The following is a 23,285-nucleotide window of genomic DNA, read 5'->3' as shown; positions in this document are numbered from 1 at the left end:
TAACAGTAAAATCTTTTCTTCATCATTAAAAACAATATAAAGTAATAAGTCATCAGAAGCTTTATTTAAGCTTTGATACATTGACTTCAAACTACTAAAATAAAATCTACAAGTTATACTAACTTGCGTAAATGTGTCAAATGAGATGACTAGTTGACTGGCTCCACAACTGATCACCTAAATGCATATACTGACATCTTCTGGATAAATGTAAGTGTAAGCGCTTTACAAGGAAACCGAATCCAATAAGATCAAATTGTTTGGCGTAGAACAAATTGCATCACCCCTGCGTCCCTATAACTATGTCAGAGTATATTTCAGAACTTTATAGATTACTGTTCAAACAGAACTCAGTGCATTACTTATTCACAGCAATGATGAAAGGCACAGTAACAGGAATTATTGCAGACAGAGATCCTGTGAAAACATGTTTTCTAACATGAAGGTGCATTGTGATACTGGTCATTTAAAGGTATTAACGCTCCTTTGATGGAATGCAATTTAATAGATGTGTATTAACTATAAGTAGTGTGACTATTTTGTCATTATGCCTTGCTCCTCTGTCCACTCAGAATGGTACACTGTTGTCATCAGTTTTACTTTTGTCCACAGTTTCTTCTACCGATGTTCTCATCCACCGCTGGACCCGAGGACTGGTGGCTGGGGAATGCAAAGTGAATGAGGGAGTGAAGGAAAGACAAAGACAGGGTGAACTGAGAGGTTGAGACAGGGAGAGAATGCACTGTGAAGAACACCCATGTGCTTTATCGATCACAATCATTCATCTTATATTGAATGCGACTTTACAAGAACAGTCGAGCTGAAAATGTTTCTCTGTTTAACCCACTTTGAAAACTGGGGTTCTCACCTGACACCTGTTTTGTGTGGGATTCCCGACGGACCTCCTGGGCCTTTTCTCTTTCTTTCACGGCAGCTGATATGGAGAGGGCAGCCATTTTACAGACGCTGATCCGCTCTCTGCCTCCACCGCCTCCGCTTCCTGTGTTCCTGATGGTCACTCTGCTGGGGCTGCTGGCTGGACCACCACTGCTGGTAATCACTCGACTACCCCCACTGCTGACCCTGACACCACCCTCTGTACTACTAATTCTCTGTCCACTAGTACCTGCACTGCTGATCATATGTCCACTACCTCCACTTCCTGTGCTACTGCTACTCAGTCTACCTCCACTTCCTGCACTACTGATCATATGTCCACTACCTCCACTTCCTGCACTACTGATCATATGTCCACTACCTCCACTTCCTGTGCTTCTGCTTCTCAGTCTACCTCCACTTGCAGCACTGCTGATCATGTGTCCACTTCCAGCACTGCTGATCATGTGTCCACTTCCAGCACTGCTGATCATGTGTCCACTTCCAGCACTGCTGATCATGTGTCCACTTCCAGCACTGCTGATCATGTGTCCACTTCCAGCACTGCTGATTCTTCCCCCACTTCCTGCCTTACTGATCTGTCCATTACTTCCACTATAAACCTTCCATTCTCCACTTCCTGTACTGCTAAGTCTACCAGTCCTTTCATTGCTCGTGTTTCTGTTAAACTGAGAGACACTTTCGGAATTCACATGGGTCCAGACTCCACTGCCGTTACTATTACCTGGACCACTGAGTCTGCCTCCACTACCTGGACCACTGAGTCTGCCTCCACTACCTGGACCACTGAGTCTGCCTCCACTACCTGGACCACTGAGTCTGCCTCCACTACCTGGACCACTGAGTCTGCCTCCACTACCTGGACCACTGAGTCTGCCTCCACTACCTGGACCACTGAGTCTGCCTCCACTACCCGGACCACTGAGTCTGCCTGTACCTCCACCATAAACCAACCATTCTCCACTTCCTCCACTAGTTAACATGTGTCCACTTCCTGCACTAGTTATCATGTGTCCACTTCCTGCACTAGTTACCATGTGTCCACTTCCTGCACTAGTTATCATGTGTCCACTTCCTGCACTAGTTAACATGTGTCCACTTCCTGCACTAGTTATCATGTGTCCACTTCCTGCACTAGTTACCATGTGTCCACTTCCTGCACTAGTTATCATGTGTCCACTTCCTGCACTAGTTACCATGTGTCCACTTCCTGCACTAGTTATCATGTGTCCACTTCCTGCACTAGTTACCATGTGTCCACTTCCTGCACTAGTTATCATGTGTCCACTTCCTGCACTAGTTACCATGTGTCCACTTCCTGCACTAGTTACCATGTGTCCACTTCCTGCACTAGATATCATATAGCCACTTTCTGTCCTGCTGATCAAACCACCACTGCCTACACTAGTCATACCTCCAGTACATATCATACTTCCACTTCTCATATCACTGATGATCTCCACTGCACTTGCCACTGTGCTAGCTGGCACTTTTACCGCTACACCTGTGGCACTGCTGATCGTATTGTCACTTGCAGCGCTGCTAATCTGTACAACATTGGTGATCAGACCCCCATGTTCTGCACTGCTGATTGGAACTGGACCTTCCACTTTCTTCACCTGGATCACAGTTTCCTTAGCCTCGCATCCCTTGCTGTTAGCATTATCGCTGTCAGTTGTCTGAGACACGGATGGGAACGAGACTACTACAGTTTCCACAGTGCTTATGTCACCTGTAGAGACGTGGTCAATCATTTGAACATCTCTGCTAATCATACCTTCACTCTCCATCAAAGGGGTTTGAGCTCTGTACTCCCTGTGGACAATTGGAACCTCAAATTCCACAGGGCTGGATGCCATTGGTATTTCTGTGCTGACCATCTCAACCACACTTCTTGTCAGGTCATCAGCCTCATCAGCACTCTTCATTTCAACCACACTTGTTGTTATGATTCTGCTCGTTAGGTCACCACCCTGAGCAATGTTTATCTGACCTCTACTCTCCTCACAGTTTGTTTGACCTTCGTCGTCTGCATCACCAACTACAGCTGTGACTTCCAGCTCATCAACCGGTCCTACGCTTTCAACCCTGCTGCTCTCCACAGTGTCACTCTTTCTGGATATACAGCTTGTCTCCTCAAGGATAGTTTCCTCTATAATAACATGCTCTCCATGTTCAGCATTTATCATCTCAAATCTGTCTTCCGATTGGGTGATATTTACTTCTGTTGGCTGACTGCTTGGCTGAACCTCATTTTCTGTGATGTTTATCTCCAAGGAGCAGAGCTGTGCTCCAGTTTCAACACAGCTGATCTGACTGCCATTTCCTACACGGGTTATCTGAGCAACACTTTCCGAAACACTCAGAACTCCACTGATCTGAGTTCCAATTTGACAGCTATTCATCTGACTCCTAACCTCCATGCTGTCAATCTGAGTCTCCTCACTTCTGAATTGGTTTTCTTCCTCTGCGGAGATCATTCGAGCATCATGCACAGTACTAACAATCTGATTTTCACTGCCAATGTTAGTCTCACTTTCCACACTTCTCTCCTGGATCTCAGTTTCCCTACATTTTATCTGACCTGTGCTTTTTACATCACTGACACCAACCACCACTACGGCCTCCTCACTGCTAACTTGTACTGTGTCGTCGGCAATGCTTATCTCTTCTTCATTCACCTTGCTAGGAGTCTGTCCTCCACAGTTAACATTGGTAACATCAACATCACTACTAGTGATCTGAACAACTTCTGTGTCTTTAATCTGAGATGCATCTTCGCTAATCTGAGCTGTTGAGATAATCACACTGATATTATCAAGTGGTCTGTCATTGACTCCAGTGGTGGTTTTATTCTCAACGCTACTCACAACATGAGCTCCATGTTGTGCAGAGCTGGTGTTCGCGCTAGCTCCATGTTGTGCAGAGCTGGTTTTAGCGCTCGCTCCATGTTGTGCAGAGCTGGTGTTAGCGCTAGCTCCATGTTGTGCAGAGCTGGTGTTAGTGCTAGCTCCATGTTGTGCAGAGCTAGTGTTAGCGCTAGATCCATGTTGCGCAAAGCTGGTGTTAGCGCTAGCTCCATGTTGTGCAGGGCTGGTGTTAGTGCTAGATCCATGTTGTGCAAAGCTGGTGTTAGCGCTGCTCTCTGAATATCCAACCCGATGCCCACTTTCTAAACACTTGCTTTGGACTTCTTTTACAGTGCTAACCTGATTGGAAGTTTGTACACTCTGCACTGTTTTATCGGAGGCATTATACAGAAACACTTTCTGCACACGGGTAACCTGCTCCCCAATGGCTGCACCTACCACTTGTCCTCCGTTTTCTAAATTGCTTGAGGTCTCTCTTGAGGTCTCACTAATACTTGACACGCTTTCTCTTGGTACACAAAGTATTGGTACACTTGCTCTTGGTACACTAATGGAGGAACTCTGAATTGGCATGAAGACGTGTTGAAAGGCAGTTCCATTGCTCATTGCACAGTGAGACGTGACACTAGCCATGGCGTTGGGGATTGATTTCCTGCTGAAGACATAAATATCTGTCAGACCTCAGACATGAATTTAGCTTCTGTCAAAACACCCACTGCTCCCTTTTCTTGGATAATCACTAGTGACAACCCTTTTCTTGGCCTTACCTGGCTCCCCCTCCATCCAGCAGTCTCCTGTACTCAGCAATCTCCCTCTCTAGCCTGCTCTTGATGTCCAGTAGCATCAGGTACTGGACAGCCTGTTGCTCTGTGGCTGTACATAGCTGCAGCAGCTCCACCTCCAGGCTGTCTAAGTGCTTCTGAAGCCGACTGAGGTGAATACTGTATCGCTCGTTCACTTCCATCTCGTCCCTCTCCATTGACAGATTCTGTAAGCGAGTGAGTAAAGTGAAAGAGCAGCCATTTTAAACCTGTAGTTTCAGTGCAACAAAAAAAGACTTCATTGTGTACATTTTTTTGACGTATGTTACCTGGGTCTCCAATAGCTGCAACTCCAGAGTTAGGTCCTGGACTTTTCTCTTTAGGTGATCTATCTCTGTCTGCCTAACCTCGGACCCATCGGAACAGACGGTCACCTGGGTCTTCATACTGTCCACCTGAAGGGTCAAAACAAACGTGGAGAATATCTTATCATATATTCTGTATCTATAACATCTTCAGGACTCAGTGTTTGTGTTGACAGTGGCCCACCTTGCTCCGAAACCAGCTCTCAGCCTCTGTTTTGTTCTTCAGGACCATCGCCCCACACTGCTCCCTTAGGCGACTGAGACTCTCATTCAGTTCCACTGAGTGAGCACAGTCCATCTCCACGTTAACCAACCCAGACATCTGGGCCATCACTCCCTGCACTCCCTATACAGACACAGGAAATACAAACGTGGATGTCATTGTTGTTTCCAAAAGCTCTGAAACAACATTGACAATCGAAAGTCAATGCAAACAGTATGTGCCGTAATGGTACTAAACCTATGGAACCATACAATATAAAAAATGTCATTGTAACAGTATAAAGACCCCACCTCCTCATGGTTGCTCTTGAGGAGGTCCATTTCCTCCAGGTTTCCATCCAGTTGGATGTGCAGATCTCCTTCCCTATCGATGAACTCATGCTGAATACTCTGCAGGTGGCTCAGCTCTGCCTCCGCTGCCAAGAGACGCCTCTCCTCCTGTTCACACCTATACCAGACAGAAGATGAACTTTAGAGTGTGTGTGTGTGTGTGTGTGTGTGTGTGTGTGTGTGTGTGTGTGTGTGTGTGTGTGTGTGTGTGTGTGTGTGTGTGTGTGTGTGTGTGTGTGTGTGTGTGTGTGTGTGTGTGTGTGTGTGTGTGTGTGTGTGTGTGTGTGTGTGTGTGTGTGTGTGTGTGTGAATTTCATTCTTGCCCATACACGTGTGACCTTTCAAAGATCACATGAGCAAGGAAAATAATGCAATTCACTTGTGACCAAAGTTCATGCCCTTGTTTGCGTAATCATTCTTGGTGAACCCACAGGACACAGTGGTTCCACACATATACACTATAAACAAACTAACTTGTATTTATAGCCATAGACTTCCAGTTGAGCATTGGCGACCTGCAGCCTGAGTTGGGCATGGGTTGTGTACCATTCAGAAATCTATAGGAGAAACACAGATAGGCAGAAGATAATATATTTCATTAGCATGTTTACTATCAGTCTTTGTCATTGCAAGTCAGTGATGCAGTTAAACTGTTCCAATGAAATTAGTGATCTAACATTTTATTTTAAGAGCACATGCACTCAAGTCAAAACCTGACATAAAAGGACTGTGCCTTTTTAAATGTTTTCCCCATGAGATGTTGGCTGTATCCCACATCTCTGTTATACCTTCCTTCCCACTGGGCACACACTGGCTGAATCAATGTTGTTTCAGTGTAATTTCAATGAAATTACATTGAACCAATGTGGAATAGATGTTGAATTGACGTTTGTGCCCAGTGGGTTCCTTCCTTCGCTTATTTGCTTTCCCTTCTTCCCACTACTCTTTGTTTGAAAGGATGGGATAGAATTCTATATCTGGCAATTATTTTCGAAATCAGAGGTTACAGGTCACAAAGGAACAGTAGTGGGAGAATGAGTCTGGTAACAAGATGATGCTTAAGAGGAGAAGGTGAACTTGGGAAGGTGTTCAGTGATAGGTCCCCATGTAGACCTACCTGGTTCCGAAGGTTATCGATCATCCCCAAGTGTCGACCCATGTCTTTACGGGCACCAAGGGAGCTACTCTCCAGATGTTCCTTGATCTGTAGCTCAAGCTGAGCGTTGGCTGCCTCTAGTTGGTGTACCTGAGCCACACAGACATCAACATAGAGCCTCACACATTCATATAACACACATCCTAGGTAGGCTTCTCACTGTTTTAGCCACTAAGAAGGGAATCACACCAGAGCAACTGACGGCCGAGTGTACTTAAATTAAAAGGCTGAGTGTACTTAAATTAAAAGGCTGAGTGTACTTAAAGGCAGTGGGTGGCCGTCGTATCTGACCAGAATATCTTCCTTCGATTTCAGTTAATTACTCAACAAATATGCAGCTAACTTTCTCCTAACATCCCAAAAAAGAAAACCCTACATTTGTTAAATTTGTTAAAGGAAATGATTTCATCTGAGCCGTTTGAAACAAATATTAATTGAAAAGGTATCTCATTTACCTTTTCCAGGTAGGAGGCGAAGCGATCGTTAAGATCTTGCATATTCTCCCTCTCATTGAGGCACAGGGAGTTTGAGACATTGGTGACGCTCACAGGGATACTTGATGCATATTCCATTGAGATGCGGGTTCCATATCCTCCCTCACCACTGCAAATGCTGTTCCAGCGTCCACCTCTGTGGTCATGGGAGAGCCGGTTAGCGCCACTGGCAAGGTACACCTGCCAGGGTGCCATCTCCTGCGCAGATGCTGCCATGACTACTGTCAACACAACTCCAACCTGGGATCTGATGTGATGCTATGAAGGGCTTTTGTTAAATGTGCAAACTGCAAAGAGCTTACATATTTGTATCTATTGAAAGCAATTGTAGGTGTGATGAAACCCTGCCCACTATAGGCCTACAGATCTACAAAAAAACATTTGTGGGCATGTCTAGGGTGGAATGATATTTTCTTCTGTCTTTCAAATGTAAATTGCATGGTTCTGGAGGCAGGATCACAGTCAAAAAGGTCAATACTGAGACAGAATCCCTTGTAAAACCAGTTTTCTTTTGGGAAGTGGACCAATAAATTGGATTACGTTTCCTACAGTGAAAATCCCCATTGGGCACACACTTCAATGAAATTACGTTGATTTGCAGGCCTCCTGAGTGGCGCAGCAGTCTAAGCCACTGCATCGCAGTGCTAGAGGCGTCAATAGAGACCCGGGTTCGATCCCGGGCTGTATCACAACCGGTCGTGATTGGGAGTCCCATTGTGCGATGCACAATTGGTACAGCATCTTCCAGGTTAGGGGGGGGTTTGGCCTGGGGGGCTTTTCTTGGCTCTAGCGACTCCTTGTGGCGGGCCGGGCACCTACAGGCTGACCTCGGTCATCAGGTGAACAGTGTTTCCTCTGACACATTGGTGCGGCTGGCTTCCAGGTTGAGCGGGCAGGTGTTAAGAAGCGCGGTTTGGTGGGTCATGTTTCAGAGGACGCATGACTCGACCACGCTTCCCGTGGCAATGAGACAAGATCAACATTGGGGAGTAAAACGGGGTACAAAAAAATATATATATATATATGTATGTATGTGTAATAAAAAAAGTTGAAATTAGATTGAACCAATGTGGAATAGACATTGAATGGACGTCTGTTCGCAGTGGGATACATTTACCTGTTAAGTGAAATATACATAATGCAACATCAAAGTCACATTTGAAGTGGTAATTTTAATAAAACATTACGCTCTTTATTCAATATTAGGACACTGTCCCAAAGTCACCCCAAAAATATTCCTGCCAAAAACGTAGACACATTGCTCAAAGCTTTGTTTGTTGAAAGGTTATAATAGGAGCTCCCGAGTGGCGCAGCGGTCTAAGGCACTGCATCTCAGTGCTTGAGGTGTCACTACAGACACCCTGGTTTGATTCCAGGCTGTATCACACCTGGCCGTGATTGGGAGTCCCATAGGGTGGTGCACAACTGGCCCAGCGTCATCCGGGTTTTGCCAGTGTAGGCCGTCATTGTAAATAAGAATTTGTTCTTAACTGACTTGCCTAGTTAAATAAAGGTTAAAAAAGTCCACACAAAATGACAGTTTTTTTTTTACCCTGTTATCAGTGGCGTAGCCCAGTTTTGCACCTTTTTGCAATAAGGTTGAGAGAAAATATTGCTGTTTTAGAGCTCGGGGATTCTTGAAAGAAATTACCATCTAAAATATTTGTTTTAATAATATAAATATTAAGTATTAAGTATTAACTATCACACCATGTAAATGAACAACAAATATTTTGTTTTGTTGATAAATTTCAACTAACTGGATTTATGTCAACTCTATCAGTCACCATAAAAGTAATTTCATTTTTACCATGGTCCAACAACTGTTTAAAGGCCTTAACTGTTAAATTCTAACATTAGATTATTCAAATATGTAAAACAAATCTCCACATTTTATTTTTGTTTCGTTTTATAGCACCACTAAATGCTCCAGGGCTAATTTCTTTAGCATTTATGCATGTTTAAAAAAATATTTAGAACCTAAAATAACTAGCACAGCAAATACTTATAATACAAATAATTGTTTAAGCATAAGTTGATTACAACAAAATAATCATAATCATAATATAGACAAAAACAAGGGGTTAGAAATCAGTGAAGGAGTTGACAAGCCACTGACGGAGTTACATTTGTAAAATATAGAAAAATATTCATTTGAAAATCCCCAATAAAAACACAACGATTCTATCAAATCTTTCAGCACTCTGACGGAGTTGACGTCAGACAAAAATCTATTTTTATATTTTATATTTTATGGAGATGACAAAGATTGCATTTTTCTTCTTCATTCAAGTGGTACACACAGTAACAATTTGTTTTTTCTTCAGATGATTTATGACTCTAAAACCTAATTAGATGTAACTTATTTGAACCAAAATGCATATTGCATATTTTAATCTATAAGGAAGACGGAGTTGACAGTTTCTGGTTGTGACCATGATGATTCCAGTATTGTTTGTTTAAATCTATCAAAAGTAGAGAACTTTACAGACCATGAGTGGTCTTGTTGCACTACATGTACTGAGGACATGAATAAGGGGTCCTTATGGTATAGCTGACCCTGCCCATTCCTGATTCATTTAGGATTTTAGACAAATCTGACGGAGTAAACAAAATCTCCGGACACATTTTTTAGGAATCTAAGTTTTGAGAAATATTATTTAAAGTCACAGAGGGCTATAGCAAGAAACTATACTGAACAAAAAATATAATGAGCTGTTTAATGAGCATTTCTACTTTGCCAAGATAATCCACCCACCTGACAGGAAAATGCCACTCTAAAATGTGCAGTTTTGTGATACAACACAATGCCACAGATGTCTCATTTTTTGAGGGAGCGTGCCATTGGTATGCTAACTGCAAGAATATCCACCAGAGCTGTTCATTTCTCTACCATAAGCCTCCTCCAACGTACGTTTTAGAGAATTTGGCAGTACATCCAACCGGCCTCACACCCGGACAGCTGATGAAACTGCTGGTTTGTACAACCGAAGAAACCATCTCAAGGAAGCTCATCTGCGTGCTCGTCATCCTCACCAGGGTCTTGAGCTGACTGCAGTTCGGCATTGTAATCGACTTCAGTGGTCAAATGTTCACCTTTGATGCCCACTGGCACACTGGGGAAATGTGCTCTTTATGGATGAACCCCGGTTTCAATTGTACCGGGCAGGTGGCAGACCAAGTGTATGGCGTGGTGTGGGCGAGCGGTTTTCTGATGTCAATGTTGTGAACAGAATGTCCCATGGTGGTGGTGTGGTTATGGCAATTCACCCACACCATTACCTCATATTTCAGCATGATAATGGGCAGGAATAAGCTACGGATCCAATGAATACAATTGCCTTTTATGCGTTTATATTTTTGTTCAGTGTACATACCATCATTTTTGAATGCAAAGAGATACTGTAGGCAAAGACATGAAAATGAATAATATTGAAAGTAGAAAATTCCCAAATCCTGTTATAAAAGCCCAATGTCATTTGCAATAACAAAATCACTTTAAACTATTCACACCATTACCTCATATTTCAGCATGATAAACAACACAATTCTAGCTATCAACAGCATATAATCTTTAAGTTCAAAAGATCACTTTCTGCTTTTCTTACAAGAGTAATTTACACTGCCACAGAAAGATGAATGACTTGTTTATTCTGTGGGGAAATGTTCTCCGACCAGCTTGACATTATTTATATGTAAAGATATGAAAAGTGACAAAGAAGATAAAAGCCACTGATGCCATTCTGTCTCTACACCAGTTTTTCCCAAATGGTGTGTCAGGATTTGGGACCAATTGATGGGTTGAGGACAGTTCCTAATAGGTCACGGGCCCTAACCAAAGAGTGAGTAGAAGTGGGGGTCACAAGACACAAACAACAGTGGCTAACTGAAAGACCATTGTGTGCCAATGGGTGTGTTGTTTCCAAACAAGACTTAAAAACCACAAAACGTACATCAGCGAGTTGAAACCAGTTGAAGCTAATTGCCGGAATAATTCGCCTAAGTCGGCGAACACACACAAGAGACACCCACATCAAACCACACCCCGAAACCAACTCATGTTTGAATTCAGTTATGTCTGCTAGCATTTCATAATGAACCAAATCTAAAACGAGGCCAAATCAGGTAAGCAGAAAGACTTGTTGTTTGGAAAGGTCAAAATAACATTAAGAGGAGTTATGCCTGCATGGGGCTGGTCTAGCGGCCAAGTACTGTCACCGGCAGGATATAACATTAACATGTGAGCTTCGGAACAAAACCTGGTGTGTCTGTCTGTCTCTCTCTCCATTACAAGTCTTATTACTGTTTAGGGCTAGGCAATAGAGTATTATTATTACCGTTAGCAGCATCTGAATGCTTTTAAATTCACCCATTATGTTAAATTTCATAAAAAAGTAGACAAGTCTTGTCAAGTCAGGTGATGGAGTCCATCGTCTCATGCAGCCTCCTAACAGAGATGAGTTTTCCTTTCCTGTGCATGTTAGTTACAGTATGTTTACCAATGAATTCTGCTACCGGAATAATGATATCAGAGGAAAGTAAATACCTAACACTCCTAAAGTAATCTGGCAATCTTTAACGTTGAGAGGCAAGTTGATGCAGAGGACAGAAAGGTTAATCTACGGCTTTTCATATCAAATGTCAAATATCCCACTAATTTCCAAAAAACAGCCAAAAGGTTAGAGTTGTGACATGTTGGGTTGTGGTTTTTACTGTCCTTTTTTTGTCACTGTCGTAAGATGACCTTTAAGGTAGAGGTTAGCAGCAAGGCCTAATTTCCTATTGTTTTGAAAGGGCTACGTAGTTTTCAGTTTTCCCCTCCCCAGTCAGATCACTTCCAGACAGTCCTAGCTAAATTGCTACCCAGAAGTGATGTCATATTGAGATACAAATGGCAGCATTGGACATTTAAGAGGAGTTGTGCCTGTATATGGGGCTGGTCTAGCGGCCAGGCAGTGTTCCCTGCAGCACATAAACATTACCCTGTGAGCGAACAAAACCTGGCTATGAAATAGTGTTGTATTATTACAGTTAGCAGCATCTGTATGCTTTTAGATTCACCCATCAGGTTCAACTTTATAAAGAATGTAGTCAAGTCAGGTGATGGATTTCATAACAGAGGAGTTTGACTTTTCTGTGCATGTTAGTTAGTGTGTTTACCAATTGTTCTACTGGCATAATCAGATCATAGTAAAATTACAGCAGATACCTGACACTCTGGAAATCTTTAACGTTTGAACACACATGCGATGAAGATTCTGCTTTAATTATATGTAAATCTACTCAGTTCAGAAAGCATCAGGGTATGAAAGAAAGCCACCTGGCAAGAGAGAGACAAGTTGATGCACAGGATCAGCGTTAAATGTTTATAACCACCTCGAGCAGAAAGGTTAATCTATGATTTTTCGCATCAAATGTCACGTCCCACTAATTTCCAAAATACAGCCAAAAGGTTAGGTTGAGTTGTAACATGTTGTGGTTTTTACTGTTCTGACAAGGTGCTACATTGAGGACAATTCAAAAGGTGCGGCTTGTAGAGTTCACTTAGGGTCAGGCAGCCATACCACCAGTGAATTTACACTAGCCTTAGGCCTGGCTACAATATCAATCCTACCCACCAAACTATGTGAACTATAGAAAAGGTTCTTGAGGTCATCCCAGCTGATGATAACGCTGTCTCAAACTCTGTACCAGGCGGTGTATCGTAGTTGGTATTTGTTTACCCATGTCAGCAACGTCTGAGCAGCAGCTAAAATCTTTGGGTGTGCACGTTTTACACAGCCGGGAGCGGTGAATGTCGTAACTAAATGAAACAACAGAAGAGAAAGATGATCACACAGATCAAAAAGACAGCAGCAGGACATTGTTCCATTAGCCTCTGATACAAATGGATGTTGACATTTTTGTTCATCAATGATTAGAAGTTCCTTTGTATCCACCACATGCATTTCCTTGTTGTTTTTATCACTCTTTTTCTTGAGCGGGGCATTTAGCATTCAATTGCAAATCGAGTGCTAACTCCTACCACCCGGGCAACAGCTGGGGGACCAGGTCATGCAAAACTATTAGGAGATGGGTTGGGGCATCGTATCTGCTTTAGTTTTCGTGATGGTCGGTCTCTGGCGAGTAAGAGCTGGTTTTTAAATATTGTGTGTGTTTATTTATTGTAAACAAAAGTTTATTTGTTGCCAATGTCAATGTCAATTTTAGCAAATGTTCTCTAGCTAGACAGGCAAATGCTGCCAAGTACTAAATAGTAGAGCAATAAAAAATGGTGTACTATCCAGCAGGTGTGTACTGCTGCCGGAGCGAAGAGGAGCGGCGCTCCCTCACTTTTTTTCAATTTGATAATGCACAGAGCTGGTCAAACATTTTATGGAAAATTTGTTCTGATAAATTTCTCAATAAATAATATTTCATTACTACCAAAATTCAATGAAAAACGCTAGAATGACTACCCAATGACAACCCAAATAAATATGTTTTGCAGAAGTATGTAAAAGGTGTTTTTTCCCCCCTGTCTTCTCTCTGGCGGTGGCGAAGATGATGAAGAACTATAGGCTATCTGTGTGTGCACGACGGAAGCTCATCTGAGGCTTGACCACTTTAGCCAATCAGAACAAAATTCACGGTGTGTCTGCCTTGATGTTCATAAAAATCTACAGACCCCTCTTGTGCTGTAGAACCCAGAACAATATGTGACCACTTACTTACAGCGACACCGTTCTGACGAGGACACCCAAACCACACATCTAAAGGTGCCTGATTCTCTCTGGAAGTTGCTGTATCTCTGCTTGGGATATTTAGCCTACATGGGCTATTGTTTGAGACACAGGGCCCATTCTAACTTGGTATGTCAGGGTGGGCAATTGGAAATGTGAATTGGGCCAAGTTAGAGGTCATAATGCATTTAGATTACAGTTTTATTGCGATGCATGAATACACAAAAGCCTGATTTTTATGGCTGTTTTAAAATGAATTTCCTGCATTTCTATGCAGTGTGGCGTACACCAGGTTAGCCACCAGGGAGAGACTGGTGACCGACGGAGTCTACATCACGCGGCGGTGGCTCCCTCTGCTGGATGTGCCAGGTCTTGACGGACTCTCAGACCAGGACGAATTGGGGCTGATTGTGGTTGGTGTGTAATCAAGGGGCTGATTGCTCACCAGTTAGACTCGTCTCATAAAGCTGCCAGAGTGGTTACTTCTGTATCGACATGCGCAGTGCCCGAGAAAACGGAGGGAGCTGTTTCGGTATGATATGTTGGATAAAGGAATAAAGACCGACACCAATGTCAAGTTCAATAGCCTTGTTTGTGCATTGTACAAATCCCTACACATGGAGTCCGGGGAACAGTCCGGCTAGTCGAACACCTATCAACTAGACTCTGTAACAGGAGCTTGAATACCCCTGGGCTATAGCCTACAAATTGCTATACCACATAGTCATAGGTATATTAGGCTATATAGGCCTACTGCAAAGTATTTGGTTTGTTCCTGACCTGTTGCTAGCTAGCAGGAGCACATCGTTTTATCACTACGAGCATGTCATTCCGGGACAGAGAGCTTTAGCTATAATTATTTCAAGTAATAATTTAAGACAACAAAAATCTATAGGACAAGTGTTGTGAAGCTAATAGTCATGGACTCACTGACTTCATTCAAGCTGACAAATAATACATTGCCCATTATCCCCACTAATTGGAGTTAGCTAAAGATTGTTACACCAGGTGAGAGCATAGCACAAAATGTTATCGACCAAAGTGAACCATAAAATTAGGTTCCTTGCTAGAACCTCCAAATATCTGGACAAGAATGCAATGGGGACATTGGCAGGGGCTCCTGTTCAGTGTCACTTTGACTATGCAGGCTCTTCCTGGTACAATAGTGCCCCCAAGATCATAGAAAAAAAATGAATTGCAGACACCAGAACAAATTAGTCAGGATTATTCTTAAACTTCCAGCACTTACGCATCTGGACTATTCCCACATTAAAAGCCTTAGATGGATTAAAGTGGAGGAGAGAGTCGCTCAGATAAAATAGTGTCTTATACATAAGATCCCAGATCCCCAGATACTTATGCAACTATTTTAACTTAGTAAGGGATAACCATAACTATTCAACTAGAAGGAGTGAAACTGGCGTTGTTCCTTTTAGATTTAAAAGTGGTATGGAGAAAGATTGTTTTTTTTGCTGCCATTCTTTGGAATAATCTTCAGAAAAATTTGAAACTTATAACCTTAGGTAGTTTCAAGTTCTCACTGACAAAACTTGCTAAATAGTAGCATGTCTCAAAAGTGATTAAGATTAATTAGATTAAAGTAAAATTAGTAAGATCAAAGTAGGTGGCGAAGAGGGAAATGCATATGGTCTCACAAGTCCTCAACTGGCAGCTTCATTAAATAGTACCTGCAAAACACCAGTCTCAACGTCAATAGTGAAGAGGCGACTCCGGGATGCTGGCCTATGCAGGGCGTTTCTAGCTCAGTGTGCCCTCATTTTCGAGCTTCAGCCCTCCTCCTTCCCCTCAGATCGCTCCAAGACACGCTGCTGTCCGGGAGGGCTCTCACCTGGGCTACTGCTGTATGGGAACAGCGTTAGTCTGGAGGGGTTTGTGGGAGAAGTGAATAAGGTTTTTTATGCCCAGTTCTCCGGGAGAGAAGCTGCACCTTCGGCAAGACTCCTGCAGTATGGCTGACTACGCTGTGGATTTCCGCACGTTTGTAGCGGAGAGTGCTTGGAACCAGGAACAGTGGTAGCAGAGAGTGCTTGGAACCAGGAACAGTGGTAGCGGAGAGTGCTTGGAACCAGGAACAGTGGTAGCGGAGAGTGCTTGGAACCAGGAACAGTGGTAGCAGAGAGTGCTTGGAACCAGGAACAGTGGCAGCGGAGAGTGCTTGGAACCAGGAACAGTGGTAGCGGAGAGTGCTTGGAACCAGGAACAGTGGTAGCGGAGAGTGCTTGGAACCAGGAACAGTGGTAGCGGAGAGTGCTTGGAACCAGGAACAGTGGTAGCGGAGAGTGCTTGGAACCAGGAAGCAGTGGAACCAGGAACAGTGGCAGCGGAGAGTGCTTGGAACCAGGAACAGTGGTAGCGGAGAGTGGAACCAGGAACAGTTGGAACCAGGAACAGTGGCAGCGGAGAGTGCTTGGAACCAGGAACAGTGGTAGCGGAGAGTGCTTGGAACCAGGAACAGTGGTAGCGGAGAGTGCTTGGAACCAGGAACAGTGGCAGCGGAGAGTGCTTGGAACCAGGAACAGTGGTAGCGGAGAGTGCTTGGAACCAGGAACAGTGGCAGCGGAGAGTGCTTGGAACCAGGAACAGTGGTAGCGGAGAGTGCTTGGAACCAGGAACAGTGGCAGCGGAGAGTGCTTGGAACCAGGAACAGTGGCAGCGGAGAGTGCTTGGAACCAGGAACAGTGGTAGCGGAGAGTGCTTGGAACCAGGAACAGTGGTAGCGGAGAGTGCTTGGAACCAGGAACAGTGGTAGCGGAGAGTGCTTGGAACCAGGAACAGTGGCAGCGGAGAGTGCTTGGAACCAGGAACAGTGGTAGCGGAGAGTGCTTGGAACCAGGAACAGTGGTAGCGGAGAGTGCTTGGAACCAGGAACAGTGGTAGCGGAGAGTGCTTGGAACCAGGAACAGTGGTAGCGGAGAGTGCTTGGAACCAGGAACAGTGGTAGCGGAGAGTGCTTGGAACCAGGAACAGTGGTAGCGGAGAGTGCTTGGAACCAGGAACAGTGGTAGCGGAGAGTGCTTGGAACCAGGAAGCACTGTTCGATATGTTCCTGCACGGCGTCTCAGAGGAGGTCAAGGACGTGCTTGCTGCTCAGGAGTTACCTACGGATCTCGATTCCCCCATCACTTTGACCATCTGAATCGATGGGTGACAGTCCCCCCCACTCTTCCCGTCAGTTCGTGGTGGAGGCCAATGCGTCGGATGTAGGAGTGGTGGCGGTCCTGTCCCAGCGTTCTACCCTGGACCTGAAGCTACATCCCTGTGCCTTCTTCTCCCATCGCCTCAACGCCACGGAGACAAGCGACGATGTGGGAAATTGTCAGCTTCTCGCAGTGAAGTTGGTGTTGGAGGAATGGAGGCACTGGCTGGAAGGGGCGGAATATCCGTTCATCGTTTGGATCGAACACAAAAATCGGGAGTATCTCCGCACTACCAAATGCTTCAACTCCAGGCAAAGCTGGCTGGGGCCCTGCTGTTCACATGGTTCAACTTCTCCCTCTCATATTGGCCTGGATCCAAGAATGTTGGCTATTACCGTGGGGCTATAATGAGCCAGAGACCATCCTTCCCACCTCGTGCCTGGCAGCGGCACTCAGCTGGGGTATAGGGAAACAGGTCCAGGAGGCCCAGCGTTCCTAGCCGAATCCTGGGCCAGTATCCCGGAGTCACCTCTTCAGGGTTGACGTTGAGACGTGTTTTGTGGGTACTATTTAATGAAGCTGCCAGTTGAGGATTTGTAAGGCGTCTGTTTCTCAAACTAGATACTCTAATGTACTTGTCCTCTTGCCCAGTTGTGCACCGGGGCTTCCCACTCCTCTTTCTATTCTGGTTAGAGTCAGTTTGCGCTGTTCTGTGAAGGGAGTAGTAGACAGCAAAAGATCTTTGTTTCTGGCCATTTTGAGCCTGTAATCGAAGCCACAAATGCTGATGCTCCAGATACTCAACTAGTTTAGAGATGCCCAGTTTTATTGATTCTTTAAATCAGAACAACGGTTACCAGCTGTGCTACATAATTGCAAAAGGGTTTTCTAATGATCAATTAGCCTTTTAAAATTATAAACTTGGATTAGCTAACACAATGTGCCATTGGAACACAGGAGTGATGGTTGCTGATAATGGGCCTCTGTACGCCTTTGTAGATATTCCATTACAAATCAGCCGTTTCCAGCTACATTAGTCTTTACAACATTAAAATTTCTATACTGTATTTCCGATCAATTTGATGTTATTTTGATGGACAAAAAATTGCTTTTCTTTCAAAAACAAGGACATTTCTATTTGACCCCAAACTTTTGAACGGTAGTGTACATCCCACCTTTCATGTGTCTAGAGTAAAACCCATTTCTCACAGCCCTTTGTCTCCTGTTTCCAGTCTGCACCTAAACAGAGCATTTTTCTACATTCAAACAGACACCCTGCAACTCTATACAGACTTTTTATAATACTCCTGTTTCCATGAATTGAGGACACAAACAGTATCACCAAGCTACGGTTTGTCCAAAAACGTCTCTGTGCTACGCCAAACATTACCTTTCCTGTAACTCCCAGTAATGGATACCAAAAATCTTTGGTTAAATCACATTATCTGGTGTAACAATCTGTACCTAAGTTGGAATAGGATGCAAATTACCCTGACTCTGTCCTTATCCTAGTAGCCTAGTAGTTGCAACATGTCAGGATGTCCATTTCTAGCATAAACTACCCACTGGGCACATCACATCATTTCAGCGTGGATAATTGGCTAATATTTAGTTGAGACGTTGATCAATGAGATTACAACCTATAATCACCCATTTGAAAAAACAGACAAAAGTTGAATTTCCAATATGTTATCACTATGCTTTCAAACATCTAAAAGCACAACCAAATTCAAATGGAAAAACAATGTCTGATTTTCGGTTTTAGTTGTCACCCAAATGTCTATCACTGTGCATTGAACCATTTAAAAGCAACAGCAAAGTTCAAATGGGAATACAATGTCAGATACACAGATTTTGTCATCACTGTGCTTCAGCTCACAGCAGAACCAAGTGACTTGGATTACATTTAAGGTACATGTTGCAAGTGATTAATGCCATTCTAGATTCTGTGCAGATTATTACAACAGTTGTGAAGATCTCCACAGACCTGCGACAACCTATGCATGCTATCTTGAACATGCACATTTTATATGATTACATATTAAAAAGTCATTTACAGTTACAGTAACCTCAATGTGTCCATGGATGTGTTACTCATTTTAAGGTTGAATGATACATTAGTTTGAAAGATAGGCTATTTACTGTATTACACAATTCATATTGACCCACGGGGGTTTGTGATATTTAAGTGATAATGGCCGAGAAGCCTGTGTTTGGAGGATATATTGGCACGGTTTGCCGGCACTCAAATTTGTCTCGGGCCTAATAACACCCGAACACAGGCTTCTCGGGCATTATCACTTAAATATCACAAACCCCCGAGGTGCCTTATTGCTATTATAAACTGGTTACCAATGTAATTAGAGCAGTACAAATAAATGTTTTGTCATACCTCTGGTATAAGGTCTGATATACCAAGGATGTCAGCCAATCAGCATTCAGGGCTCGAATCACTCAGTTTATAACACTAAATGTCATTACATTGGAAATCAACCAGAGCATGAAACCCTTGGCCTATTGTATTGTCTATTTTTAGTTGACTTCTGGGTTGAATTGAAACAATAGCTGTTGATGACTTTGCAAATGCGATGTAGCACTAAATAGCATCATTGATGATGCGGGATAAAGTATGATCACATTTCATTTGCTCTGTTAAACCTACCCTTTGGAATGACTTCTATAGCAACAGTGAATCTATTTCATTTTTAATGTGCAGTTGCAAACTACGGTTTGCAACTGCACATGGGGACAAAGATCGTACTTTTTGGAGAAATGTCCTCTGGTCTGATGAAATAAAAATAGAACTGTTTGGCCATAATGACCATTGTTGTGTTAGGAGGAAAAAGGGGGAAACTTGCAAGCTGAAGAACACCATCCCAACTGTGAAGCAGGGGGGTGGCAGTAGCATGTTGTGGCGGTGCTTTGCTGCAGGAGGGACTGGTGCACTTCACAAAATAGATGGCATCGTGAGGATGGAAAATTATGCGGCTATATTGAAGCAACATCACAAGACATCAGTCAGGAAGTTAAAGCTTGGTCGCAAATGTGTCTTCCAAATGAACAATGACCCCAAGCATACTTCCAAAGTTGTGGCAAAAGGTATTGGAGTGGCCATCACAAAGCACTGACCTCAAAATTTGTGGGCAGAACTGAAAAAGTGTGTGCGAGCAAGGAGGCCTACAAACCTGACTCAGTTACACCAGCTCTGTCAAGAGAAATGGGCCAAGATTCACCCAACTTATTGTGGGAAGCTTGTGGAAGGCTACCTGAAACGTTTGACCCAAGTTAAACCATTTAAAGGCAATGCTACCAAATAGTAATTGAGTGTATGTAAACTTCTGACCCACTGAGAATGTGATGAAATAAAGAAAAGCTGAAATAAATCATTCTCTCTACTATTCTTCTGACATTTCACATTCTTAAAATAAAGTGATCCTAACTGGCCTAAGACAGGGAATTTTTACTCTGATTAAATGTTAGGATTTGTGAAAAACTGAGTTTAAATGTATTTGGCTAAGGTGTATGTAAACTTCCGACTTCAACTGTAGATACTTTATATACTGCCTGAGACACCTTTGCTATTTTGCACATTATGGACAATATGCCTAACACTCTGTCATAGTAGTAGAATAATGGATTGGCAAGAATTTGGCACTGTCAACTTTTAGGTTAGTTGGAAAGTTAGGCTAATCATTTAAACCCACTAAATATATTCATATTCACTGAACATTTTGTATTTGAAACTTCAACATTCATTTCCCAAATTATTTTCTGTAATCCTGCAGACCCTTTATCATTCTCCATACCTTAATGCATCCAACATTATGCGTGCCGACCATGGTATTGGGCAACTGCTGACATTTGAGAACTCATCCGGTTTAGAATCAAATCCTGGTCATCATATTGCAGAGCACATTGTAAGCTATACATTTTGCTCAGCTGTTTTTAGAGAAGATTATATTGCAAGTTATGCTATATGTGTAGGATATGCTGTGTTGGCTAATATGCATATGCAGTAGAGGTCTTCACGGATCCACCTGTACCCGAATACCCGATTCGGGAAATAATGTCACGGGTCTTGGTCAGATCTGATATGATTGTCACGGGTTTCGGGTATATGTAATTTTAACTGACTTGTCGGGAAGGGCCTGTACAGGTCCAAACACGACCGCTGCAGTAGAGCGAAAGAGAGACATTTTATAATATATGCTGCTGCTCTTGCTTTTCACAAGAGTGGAGTGTGGCGCATGTAGCTTGTTGTTGGCCAATCATAAGTAATCAAAGTGGTAAAAGGCTACCGTCACAGATCCTCTGTGTGTGGCAAAAGTTAGGAGATATCTAATTAATGGAAGATGGAATTAAAATGATGGAATTAAAGTTTAATTATAAGGATAGGCTATAACGACCAAGAGCCAACAGGTAGGCTTCTACTTAATATTTTGAATGGAATTGTTGTTATTTGTAACTGTACGATGAGAAAGCAGATGCACTGCACCCTCAATTAGCCTAGCTAGCTAACTTAACAAGCTTCTTCTGGTTTGATGCAGTCAAGACAGGTACTACTTAATCATATTTGATGATAAATAACCTAACTATGGCAACTATTATTCTAAAATAGCGTGAGTCGGCTTGGTTGTTTGCTGTAGCTCATTTCTCCGTCCCGTCCCTGAGAGTGGTAGAGGAAGATGGTTACAGGGTGAGGGATACTAAGAGGATTCCTGTGAGTAGGCAGAGACCAATAGAGAGGGATGGGAATAATATGTGCTTCAGTAAGGTGGGGTTCTTAGCATTCATAGCCATGGTTGTCAACTGTACTGCAGAAATGGAACGTAAATCACTGAAAATAGAGGTTGTGGTGGCAGCTGCAGAGAAGTTCTTGGGAAGGCATTTTACTGCAGAAGATTTGCAGGGGGTGTTGAGTGGTATTTTACTGTCCTCTCAGACCATTAGTCAGGAGTAGGATTAGACAGGGTTAAATAGTGGAATGGGTTGGGGGGGGTTCTAGAGAGGGCTAGTTGTTGGCAGGATCATTTTCCTTTTTCCCAAATTTGTATCACCAGAATTTAGTGTAGACAGGCTGTGAATGGCCTCACACTCCAGTACAGTAGGTGGCAGTGTATGCACCTAAAAGTTGGATGCGCTCCGCCAACCCAATCTCAAAGAAGAACATGACACACACACACACACACACACACACACACACACACACACACACACACACCTTTCTATACAGTATCTACATGCTTTTATTTGGGTTTCTATGCAAAGTATATGATTGAATGTTTCTTTAAGCCTGCAGCTAATTGCTTGAAATGAGACATATAGTGGGTGTTCATGGACAGAGTTTAATTTAGGACTAGGCTAATTCTACTTAAATTAACCCAGATAAAATAAATGGCTTTCTGAGACGTTGCTTAACTTCAGTTTAATTAGTTCTACACTAGGGAGTCCCAGACTAAGGTAAGTAAGGAATAACCAGGTCATCTTTGTGAAGTCTGATTAGATTAACAATGTGTACTTGGTGCTGACCTGAGGATGATTATTTAAAAACAAGGATGGGACACTAATACATAAGCATTGTGTGGAATTGGAACAGGTCACCTAAACCAAACAATAGACAGAGGTAAAAGAAAACGTTCAAAGGATTTCAGTGACTTAAAAAAAATCCTCTTGAAGCGAATTGTGTCAAACCACCCAATTATCGAGAACAAACAGCATGATTCATCAACAGAAAACAAAAATAATACCTCGTCTACCATTTGTAATGAATTCAACTCAAATGAAAAAGTAAACAAAAAGGCCACTATAACAACTTCAGGTAAAATACTGTATTGTTGGCCCATTTGACAAATCAGTGTCACTTTGAAATGTTAGTTTTCTTGTGTAACACAACACAGTGAGGCCTAAATGTTCTGTGTGACAGAAATTGAACACAACCATATCATACATACTTACTAAAATCATTTCTACACTGAACAAAAATATAAACGTAACATATATTGTGTTGGTCCCATGTTTCATGAGCTGAAATAAAATATCCCCCCCTCCCCTTGTTTACATCCCTGTTAGTGAGCATTTCTCCTTTCCCAAGAAAATCCATCCACCTGACAGGTGAGGCATATCAAGAAGCTGATTAACCAGAATGATCATTACACAGGTGCACCTTGTGCTGTGGACAATAAAAGGCCACTTGTTGCTTATGAATATAAAATGCACTCTAAAATGTGCACTTTTGTCACACAACACGATGCCACATATGCCTCAAGTTTTAACGGAGCAAATTGACATGCTGACTGCAGGAATGTTCACC

The 23,285-nt window shown here is 43.0% G+C and overlaps 1 protein-coding gene and 1 long non-coding RNA gene across 3 annotated transcripts in view; one reads left to right on the top strand and one right to left on the bottom strand.

Moving 5' to 3' along the window:
- Positions 1-367: 367 nt before the first annotated feature.
- LOC118384450 (location of vulva defective 1-like) lies at positions 368-7,390 on the bottom strand. Of its 2 annotated transcripts, none has more exons than XM_052518644.1 (9): positions 7,057-7,390; positions 6,563-6,691; positions 5,920-6,002; positions 5,407-5,563; positions 5,078-5,239; positions 4,858-4,983; positions 4,535-4,755; positions 869-4,422; positions 368-660 (listed from the first exon to the last, which is right to left on the bottom strand). In XM_052518644.1, the coding sequence occupies exons 1-9, from the start codon at positions 7,309-7,311 to the stop codon at positions 569-571; spliced, it is 4,779 nt and encodes a 1,592-aa protein (XP_052374604.1). In that variant the 5' UTR covers positions 7,312-7,390; the 3' UTR covers positions 368-568. The 2 variants fall into 2 exon arrangements, with proteins under 2 accessions (XP_052374604.1, XP_052374605.1); XM_052518645.1 differs by having other exon boundaries at positions 869-4,419.
- The window catches only part of LOC127929997 (uncharacterized), a 29,547-nt gene continuing 12,809 nt past the window's right edge, over positions 6,548-23,285 (top strand). Inside the window, exon 1 of the long non-coding RNA XR_008136459.1 lies at positions 6,548-6,592. This is a non-coding gene — a long non-coding RNA (uncharacterized LOC127929997). The remainder of the gene's footprint in view (positions 6,593-23,285) is intronic.

The sequence above is a fragment of the Oncorhynchus keta genome, chromosome 5 (genome assembly GCF_023373465.1).
Source record: "Oncorhynchus keta strain PuntledgeMale-10-30-2019 chromosome 5, Oket_V2, whole genome shotgun sequence".
In the NCBI taxonomy this organism is placed as follows: Eukaryota; Metazoa; Chordata; class Actinopteri; order Salmoniformes; family Salmonidae; genus Oncorhynchus; species Oncorhynchus keta.
Note: the sequence above shows the minus strand (reverse complement) of the source record. Positions and strands in the feature narration are given on the sequence as shown.

What these genes read in the sequence shown, in the direction of transcription:
- LOC118384450 (XM_052518644.1), bottom strand. Translation starts at nt 7,311, where the DNA reads ATGGCAGCATCTGCGCAGGAGATGGCACCCTGGCAGGTGTACCTTGCC. An exon ending in GTCTATGGCTATAAATACAA is followed by an intron (nt 5,564 to 5,919) that starts GTTAGTTTGTTT and finishes TGTCTGGTATAG; the next exon opens with GTGTGAACAGGAGGAGAGGC. An exon ending in CCACACAAAACAGGTGTCAG is followed by an intron (nt 661 to 868) that starts GTGAGAACCCCA and finishes TGCATTCCCCAG; the next exon opens with CCACCAGTCCTCGGGTCCAG.